The 10,075-nt window shown below is 42.2% G+C and overlaps 1 protein-coding gene across 2 annotated transcripts in view; it reads left to right on the forward strand.

Annotated features, from left to right (window-relative positions):
• The window catches only part of antxr2a (ANTXR cell adhesion molecule 2a), a 96,578-nt gene that overhangs the window by 11,406 nt on the left and 75,097 nt on the right, over positions 1 to 10,075 (forward strand). For both annotated transcript variants that reach the window (XM_061816518.1, XM_061816517.1), the window contains exons 4-10: positions 358 to 429; positions 593 to 674; positions 764 to 868; positions 963 to 1,031; positions 3,559 to 3,639; positions 6,458 to 6,518; positions 9,977 to 10,072. In XM_061816518.1, the coding sequence (XP_061672502.1) occupies positions 358 to 429; positions 593 to 674; positions 764 to 868; positions 963 to 1,031; positions 3,559 to 3,639; positions 6,458 to 6,518; positions 9,977 to 10,072 (566 nt within the window). The remainder of the gene's footprint in view (positions 1 to 357; positions 430 to 592; positions 675 to 763; positions 869 to 962; positions 1,032 to 3,558; positions 3,640 to 6,457; positions 6,519 to 9,976; positions 10,073 to 10,075) is intronic.

Here is a 10,075-nt window from a genome sequence, read left to right on the forward strand (position 1 = left end):
TTCTTGCTTAAAATATGTCCACAAAATCTTTCTTTAAGAAAAAATCACCCAAATCTTTTCCCTACAAAATCTTTCTTTTGAAAAAATATCTCTTAATCCCCCAAATGTTTAATCTTACCCCCAAATAAATATTTCATCCCCAAAAAATCTTGTTCCCACTCAAAATATCCTCCACCCTTCTTATTTCCCTCCAAAATGATATTCCGCCACAAATATTCCCCCTCCAATTTTTTTTTTACACCAAAATGTCCGAAAAAAGCTTTTACCTCTAAAAAAAACTACTCAATTAAAAGTCTCATGTTATTATGTGCTAAAGTTAATACACAATCCTACTCATATTGCCATTTTTTTTTCCAGTCCCAGGATGCGAGTGTCCTTCATTGTGTTCTCGGCCCAAGCTCACATTCTTCTTCCACTTACTGGGGATCGGTAAGCTATTGTTCTTCTGCTCGCATGTTAGCATATCAAGCGCTAAAATGAGAAAATGAGAAGAAATGAAAATGTTTGTATATCTTTTTCTTAAAAAAAAAAAGGAGAACAGTTTTAGCAGTAGCTTAGGATATAAAAACAACAATTATTTTTATATTTCAAGATATGAGATTGAAGATGGCTTGGAGAAGCTGCGTGCCGTCAATCCGGCTGGCGAAACCTACATGCACGAGGGTATCAAAAAGGTGAGTCACCCTTACCTTGGAAAACCTTTATCAGTTGGAACACCTGTGGAAAATGATGCTTGACTTTTTTGCCCATTTTTACCCTGCAGGCCACGGATCAGATCCAGGAGCAGACCATCAAGTCATCCAGCATCATCCTGGCACTGACTGATGGGAAGCTGGAAGTGTTTGTTCACGAGCTCACCGTCAAACAGGTGCTGTACTTTGTCATGTCATCATCTTTTTCCCAGCAGTTTCCTGGATTTCACATTTCTTGTTTTTTTTTTTTTTTTTTCGGCGTTCCTGCAGGCAGAGGAAGCAAGGAAGTACGGCGCTCGTGTCTATTGTGTCGGCATCAAGGACTTTGATGAGCAGCAGGTGAGGCTTAGGCAGGTTTAATGCTAACATCATGCGAAACACCATTGACAAGATAACACATATGAACATTGATGTCATGGTTATTCTAAACCCTCAGACAAAGACTACTCCACAGACAAGGAACAGCAACACATACAAACAGCTCATACATCAACACCCAGAGGTGATCAAACACTGTACACAGTGGACTTGCTTCTTTACATAAAATGGCCACTTTGGACTGGGACCAGTCCTGGCACCAACTCTGTGTGAAAAAGGGTATGATAAAAGAGCCTCCAGTGTCCCTTGCCGCTTGAGTGAATCCCCTGACCCACTTTCATGCACCCCACCCTGGTCTAAATGGGCCAAAATTACAGGATGCCCTGTGAAATCATTAAGGGTTGCTTTTGTTGCATCCCACCGGGAGAACACAAAGTTGAGGAAGAGACATCAAGGTTTCATTCACTTGTTAAGTCAGGCAGTATCTTCAGGGTTAGTGTGAAATCCTAGCTTTTCTCACACAACAATTGAGCCGCAGTTGCAGATGTTGATAATCATCATTGATCGATGTATCAATTTAGAACACTTTGATCTTACTGCGGCGGCACGGTGGCGCAGCTTTAAAGCGTTGGCCTCACAGTTCTGTAGTCCAGGGTTCATTACCGGTGTGATGGTCGGATCGCTCCCAGCGGTGAAAAGTCTTCTTGTGATTAAGTAATTAATGCGCATGCGATATTTTTGGAATTTACGGCCAATCTGAAACATCTCCATCCATGCTTCAACATGTGCCATTCGACAACTTGTCGCCGAGTGTTCATGTTTGCTATGGACGTCTCAGAAAGACAAAACACAGCGAATGTACATATGTGTGTATATCTCTTTATCAACTGTTGTTTTAGGGTTAGGATAAAACATATGTTAGCTCCCTCTATGTAGAAGAAGGGAAACTATGAGACTGGGGGATTTCCCAGTAAGCGTGTGCTACGTACCCAGAGTTCCCTTGTTAGTAACGCATGCGCATTAATCACAAGGAGACTTTTCAGCACGGGGGAGCGCTGAGACCGTCACACCGGCCCCGCCTGTGTGGAGTTTGCATTTTCTCCCTGTGACAGCCTAAATTGCCCCTAGGGTAATTGTGAGTGCGGCTGTTTGTGCCCCTATGTGCCCTGCGATTGGCTGGCAACCAGTTCAGCAGTTGTACCCCGCCTCCCGCCCGTTGACAGGTGGATTAGGCTCCAGCACTCCCGCGACCCTTGTGAGGATAGACTGGTGAGAAAATGGATGAAATGGATGATCTCGCTGCATGGATCTGTGGTTGACAGTTTAGCCTCCCGGACATCATATATTTATTCAAAATAGTTTTAAATTGTAATCAATCAATTGTGTCATTTCTGGGAAATAACGCATTGGTTTTAAGCACGGCAGACTGTATCACAGATCACATCTCCCATGATCCCTTGTGCACTGTCCATGCGCAGTGCAGGAAAAGATGCTGGACATAGAGAAGAGTGCAAAACCTGAACAAGTGCCACTTCTGGTAACCTTAAATCAGAAGTACAGTGGTACCTCTACTTAGGAAGATCGTTCCATATGTCATTTTGTAATGTGAATTTTAGCCAAGTAGAAGCGCATTTTACATATAAATAGCCGAATTGATGACTGAGAGTTTAGGCCGGATACACAGCCCGTGAGCATCCATACTGCACTCATGTCGGATACATTTACATCCACATTTTAAAATAACTGAATTATACTGTTAATATTGACGTGAAAAAAATCCATTATGTCACGTTGTTGAAAAAAATCTGAATTGACCTGCAGTGCGAACACAGTCATAGTCCTTGAACCAACCATGGATGGCGGTACAACTCGAATGGTTGTTGGAACACATTGACAAATTGTTACAATACTACATATTGATCGGACAACTAACCTATCGACTCAGCAACTGATCAACTATCTTACCTATTAAACACAATGTACTTCCCAACTAACCAATTGGCCTACTTTACTCCCGTCTACGTACCTATCTACCTACTTAATGACCCACCAACCAACTGACCGAAAGCAACCTCAGTTTTCAAATATACAGACATTGTTTATGAGAGAGACTCCCTTTGATTTTAACTCATAGCAAAGCCAGGATTTTTTTTTAATGGTGACTCGGCCCAAAGACCAAGTCAGTTTATGTTCATTTTCATTTCCACTATATTATTTTTCATCAGTTGAAAAAAATGACTGATTCATTCACTAGCAACAGATTTAGGAGTAGCAATCTTTGCTGGCCACATTTGGCCACCGTCAGGGCTTCAGGCGCACTAGCTCCAATTCAGTTTACTGTTCCTCAGTAACCATGGCAACCGCTGGTAACCATCCCGCTCCTGTTAAGTCCCATACAAAGGAAACATTAGTCTCCCATTGCACCACCATTGAGCATTTGCCACAGTTGGCCCATCTGCTCCATCGACCGCTACCAGCTCCCTCCAAACGGAAGGCTCAGTCCAACCCGGACGACGCCGTTCTGAAACCTTTTCTACCCCTTCCGCAGCTCGCCGACATCGCTGACACCCGGGACCAGGTGTTTCCTGTCAAAGATGGCTTCCACGCACTCAAAGGCATTGTCAATTCCGTAAGTGGGCCTTCTTCTTCTTCTTCTTCTTCTTCTTCTTCTCTCTCTCTCTCTCTCTCTCTCTCTCTCTCTCTCTCCTCTCTCTCTCTCTCTTGCTCTCGTGCTCTTGCTCATTTCTGGTGTTTTATTTTAAAGTAGGAAACTGCTCATTTCCTGAACCCAACATCACCCACGCTGGTAAAGAGAAATCCTGAGTGAGGTGTCAAAACTCGCACAGGCACACACAGTGCATGAGTGCATTTAAGTGGTGTGTGATAGCTTTTCAGTTGTGCATGTGCATCTCCGTGTGTGTGTGTGTGAGTGAGAGAGTGTGTGTTCCAGTGGTGTGTGATACTTTTCTACAAGTATTATTTTGTGTGAGCGTTTGTGTCTGACAGAGACCTTTTAACAGTGCATCAGTCGTTTATATGTGAATGTTTTAGTATGATGTGGGAGTGCTGCAGTAATGTGAACGTGAGAGCATTACAGTAGTGTGGTGTGTGTGTGTGTGTGTGTGTGTGTGTGTGTGTATGAGATTGATTCAGTAGTGTGTGAGAGGCATTCAATCGTGTTTGTCTTTGTGAGCATTTCAGAAGTGCTTGAGTGTTTCATGTGCTGAGTGTTATTATTGGGGCTTATTTCAGCAGTGTGAGATAATGTTCAGTAATGTCTGTGTGACTGAGTGTGTATCAGTAGCTTTTGTTGACCCGATAATTTTTTGGTAATGAGTGAGAACGTTTCAGCAGTGTATTAGATTTTTTTTAGGATTTTTTTTTAATACTGAATTTTTTTTTTTTTTTTTTAATTTCATTGCAGCAATGAAAAAATTGTAGTCATGAATCTGAGAGGTTTTCATTTTGTGTGAGAGCGAATTAGGGTGCAATAAAATACAGAGTACAGTTGCCTCTGGAGCGCGCAGATACACACACACACACACACACACACACACCACACACACACACACACAGAATTTGTTTGCATGATGTTTGAAGGCGAGGCCAGAAGAAACATCTGCTTGAGATGTTCCAGCTGTTTTTAGGCAAACATGGAGCTGCCACGTCTGCAGCCGGGGAGGACGCAAGGCCAAAGCGGTTGTTTTTCTTAACACAATCTGTCGTCCTGGCAATTGATTGGATTTCCCCAAAAAATTTCCCGTAAGAAATAATTGCGTCCGAAATAATTTGTTCTGGCATGGAATTGTAAAGTGTTATGGTGTATGTGAAATGTCAGTCATAAAAGTAAAAAAAAAAAAAAAAAAAAAAAAAAAGTAAAACCTATTTAACTAGATGTAATCACAAACAACTTGATTTTAATCCCAAAGGTTTAAGGCAAAATGATTGACATGACATTTTTTTTTGTTAAATGCTGATACAAGTTTAACAAAAAAAGAATAATTAATATTAAAAATAGTCTAAACTTTAATGACAAAAAAGTTGGAGGTAGTTTGCATCCTGTCCTATTTTTAAATGTTATTTGTGCAAACCCATTTACGTTTCATCTGATTTTTTTTTTTTTTCCCGATGTATTTTTTTAATTAATTTAAAGCAATTTCTTTTGACCTTTAATATTTTTAAAGTATCTGAATTTGGTCGGTTAGAATTTAATGAAGAAGGTGTTGCTGGTCAGTTTAGTTTAGGTCAGTTTTGATTTATGTACATTTAGGAGTTGATTGATGTAGATTTAGGAGTTAGGTTTTTTTTGTGGTATCTTTAGGAAAGGGGAGATTGGTGAAAAAAGTACGGCAGGATGACCAAAAAAGGTTGATGGTTTGAAACCTGTGTCAGACTCTCCCCAGTCAAAGTGTCCTTGGACAAGACACTGAACCTTAAATTGCCTCCACGTCTGCATTGTAACTGAGACTGTTATCAATTGATTTACCAGGTTAAATAAAGGATATTATTATTATTATTTTGAACAGTGGTATTGCTGCATGTACAGGAAAGATGAGATGGCTGGTAAATTTCTTAAATCTGAGCTTGCTGGCATGATTAGCAAAGTGGCATGCTGGTATGTTCAGAAAAGGCAGATTGCTGATACATTTAGGATTTCTTTTTTTAAATTTTGTGATTATTTTAATATAGCCCTTATTTAACCAGGACTTGAGATTGAAAATCAGAAACTCTTGCAAGGGAGTCCTCACCAAGTTATTGCTGCTAAGTTTAGGAAGGGTGAGGAGATTTAGATGTGTGGGCATAGCTGCTAGGTTATGGAATGAAGGGTAGCTGCTAAGTATTCCTGACAAATGGAGTGGGACGCTTCGATCAGACTGCTCAGTGAAGGCAAGCAACCCTGACATCTTTTTTTCTTTATCACTCTGTCAAGGAAGTCATTATCTAACTATAAACGCCACACTTCCTTTTTCCTGCAGCATCCCTCCATGCACCCTTGTCTTTTTTTAAATGCTTCAATAGCCCACTGTCACATTTGTTTCACAAACTTGGCAGTAAATACATCTCACTTGTCAGATGGAAGCTGCGACCAACCTGGGATGAAAAGTGCAAGCGCACGCTACGCTGGCTTAATATGCTTCTTTTTAACCACGCACTATTTGCATACGTTGTCTTTTGTTGATTTATTGAATCCAGGCAGTGGAACCCCTCACAAGCCTCTTTAAATGTTAATGTGGCATCCTCAGATATTTTTTTTTCTAAATACAAGCCTCGGATGTAATCGCGTCGCATAATTTCCCCATTAAAGCTGGAGTAGATGCCCCAAAGTCAGACCGGAGACGTTTTTCAGGTGTTGCACCTAATTTTAATCTGTTTTCAAAACTGACGCAGTCGATAACCAATCACAACCATGATGATAACGTGTCACTGGCATCTTTGTTTATGTGCAGATATTGAAAAAGTCCTGCACGGAGATCCTCAGTGTGGAGCCTTCAAGTGTCTGTGTCAACGGTAAGTGAATTTCAACCCAGGTTTTGGTCCCCATAACTCAATAGCAGCTCTGAAAAAAAAAATGGAAAAATTCAGCCAGTTAAATTTTGACGTTTGTAAAGATATTTAGGAAAGTATGGGATTCTGGCAAGTTGAGAAAAGCTGTGATTCACTGATCTGATTAGGAATGTGATTTGTATTTTTAAGAAAGGGGAGATTTCTGGTAGGGAATAAGAATTGCATGGCATAATGGGATGCTAAAGGAAGGACTGGTCCCTACTACGTTTTAATGTTGTTGTTGTTTTTTTTTTTTTTTTTTTTTTTTTGGTATGTTTTGGAAAAGTTCCATTGGTGTTATGTTAAGAAAAGCTTTGGAAAAGGTTGATAGGTTTAGGAAAGGGAGAGTTTGCTGGTACATTTCGGAAAGGGGAGATTGCTGGTAAATTTAGGAAAAGGAGGATTTGCAGTATGCGTAGGAAAGGGGAAATTCCTTGTGTTTAGGGAAGGGTGGGGTGCCGCTAAGTTTAGAAAAGACACAGTTTGCTGTTATGTTTAGGAAAGTGTGAGTTGCCGGTATGTTTAGGATGGGGGAGGTTGCTGGTAATGGCCCCGTCACACCATGACATTCTAGCCAGCGTCCTATAGCATTTGAGGAAACGTTGGTAGTCACCCATGGTCGCCGGGATAGCTCCAGAGTAGCGTTGTTTCCACGCCAGTGAACGTCAATGATCGCTGGGAATCGGCGTAGAACGGCGGTCCGGAAAAAAAGTTTTGAACATGCACAAAAGTTCTCACCGAGACCAGCGTTCATCAATGTTTAATTTTAAACGCTGCAGAACGTTCAAGAAGACCCGTGGAACGTTTTACTAAGGTTCGCTGAGCGTTGCACGCGTTTGCCTATCGTTAGACAGTTGTAACTCTAGCTTTACTTGGTTGTTACTTAATCGTTTGCTTTGCAGTGAACGACTCACTGGCAACATGTCATCGCCCACTGAACACAGCATGTAACCAAAGTGAAACGAACGTCGTTTGGTGTCAATTGAGCGTCATTCGAGCGTTTCCCAAACTTCCATTCATATGTGTATATAAACCGATGTTTTGTAAAAGCAAGGTCCATTTAATATTAAGCTACAGTAGAGAGCACCAACTAAGTTGATGAGCCACACAATGAAGTTATGGGAAAGAGTAGTGGAGGCTAGACTCAGGACAGAAGTAAGTATCTGCGAGCAACAGTATGGTTTCATGCCTAGAAAGAGTACCACAGATGCATTATTTGCCTTGAGGATGCTAGTGGAAAAGTACAGAGAAGGTCAGAAGGAGCTACATTGTGTCTTTGTGGATCTAGAGAAGGCCTATGACAGAGTACCAAGAGAGGAACTGTGGTACTGCATGCGTAAGTCTGGTGTGGCAGAGAAGTATGTTAAAATAGTACAGGACATGTATGATGGCAGCAGAACAATGGTGAGGTGTGCCTTAGGTGTGACAGAGGAATTTAAGGTGGAGGTGGGACTGCATCAGGGATCAGCTCTGAGCCCCTTCCTGTTTGCAGTGGTAATGGATAGGCTGACAGATGAGGTTAGACTGGAATCCCCTTGGACCATGATGTTCGCAGATGATATTGTGATATGCAGTGAAAGCAGGGAGCATGCAGAGGAACAATTAGAAAGATGGAGACATGCACTGGAAAGGAGAGGAATGAAGATTAAGTAAAATAGAATATATGTGCGTGAATGAGAAAAGTGGAGGGGGAAGAGTGAGGCTACAGGGAGAAGAGATAGCGAGGGTGGACGACTTCAAATATTTAGGGTCAACAATCCAGAGCAATGGTGAGTGTGGTAAGGAAGTGAAGAAACGAGTCCAAGCAGGTTGGAACAGCTGGCGAAAGGTGTCTGGTGTGTTATGTGACATAAGAGTCTCTGCTAGGATGAAGGGCAAAGTTTACAAAACAGTGGTGAGGGCGGCCATGATGTACAGATTAGAGACCGTGGCACTGAAGAAACAACAGGAAGCAGAACTGGAGGTAGCAGAAATGAAGATGTTGAGGTTCTCGCTCGGAGTGAGCAGGTTGGATAGGATTAGAAATGAGCTCATTAGAGGGACAGCCAAAGTTGGATGTTTTGGAGACAAGATTAGAGAGAGCAGACTTCGATGGTTTGGACATGTTCAGAGGCGAGAGAGTGAGTATATTGGCTGAAGGATGCTGAGGATGGAGCTGTCAGGCAAAAGAGCGAGAGGAAGACCAAAGAGAAGGTTTATGGATGTGGTGAGGGAAGACATGAGGGCAGTTGGGGTTAGAGAGGAAGATGCAGAAGATAGGCTAAGATGGCAAAAGATGACACGCTGTGGCAACCCCTAACGCGACAAGCCGAAAGGAAAAGAAGAAGAAGAAGAGAGCACCAACTATGGAAGATCCAGAAAGCAGCAGTTCGTTTTCGCGGAAAAACTCCACCAGACTATCCTCAACAGCCCGGTCCAGGATCTTGCAATCCTTTCTCAGCTTCTTTTTTCTCTTTGTCGGACCGTCCTCACTGGGGTTTGCAAGGTGTTTACGGTCCCCAGGGGGTGTCACATGGTGCGTGACTTCGCGGACGTGCTCTTCCTCCTGCTCTTGTTTTTCCTCCAAACACATTGCTCATGATAAAAGAGGCTTAGCTTTCTTACTAGCAGTGCTAATTGCTGAAGTCCACGCCCTAACTTTTTTTCTTCTCGGCGGCATGATGCTCACTGTTCTAACTCACGACACCAACTGAAGTGACTATGAACTTTCCAATGTTTTAGTGCCAGTTCCACTGTAAAAATTACACACCAGCAAAACGCTTTTCAGTCGTTATTCACCCATTGGTCACACGCTCAACACACTCCTCTTACGTTGACAAATCGCTCGTCGCGCCCCAATGACGCGTTTGCACACGCTAATGGTTTTTAGGGGTATCTTATTTGGTCGCTGTTACACGCTTTTCGTGCGTTAGACACACGTCAAAGTCATGCGTAAGACACACGTTAATCACACGGCACATGTGTCATCCACGTTTGAGAACGCTGAAAAATAGAACGATTGAAATGTTCAGAGGACGTTGACCAGAATGTCATGGTGTGACGGAGCCTTTAATGTAGGAAAAAGGGGGATACTGGCATGCTTCAGGAAGGCCAGGTAACTAGTATGTCTAGGAAAACAATTGCTGGCAAGTTTTGGAAAGTAAAAAACATTCAGCCTATTAAATAATTGTCATACATAAATAAAAATCAGCCCCCGACTCCCGTTTCACAGATGGATGTGACATTTTTTTTGGACATGTCGATCATAACAGGACGGGTAAAAAAGTCTCAAGGACCCATGCCGGAAATTAAACAAAATGTTGGCCATTTTGATGTGAAGGGGCCCTATTCTAAGCCCTCTTACTTTGATGGATTCCAATGATGGAATCAACCCGAATGAGTCGTAAAGCGCTCATAAAATCTCCAAACTATTTTCATTCCAGAGTCCTTCGACATTGTGCTGCGTGGGAATGGCTTCGCTTTGGGCCGGAGCAGCGAGAGTGTGGTGTGCAGCTTCATTGTTGACCAGCAAACCTTTAGTA

This window comes from Syngnathoides biaculeatus, chromosome 4 (assembly GCF_019802595.1).
Source record: "Syngnathoides biaculeatus isolate LvHL_M chromosome 4, ASM1980259v1, whole genome shotgun sequence".
NCBI lineage: Eukaryota > Metazoa > Chordata > Actinopteri > Syngnathiformes > Syngnathidae > Syngnathoides > Syngnathoides biaculeatus.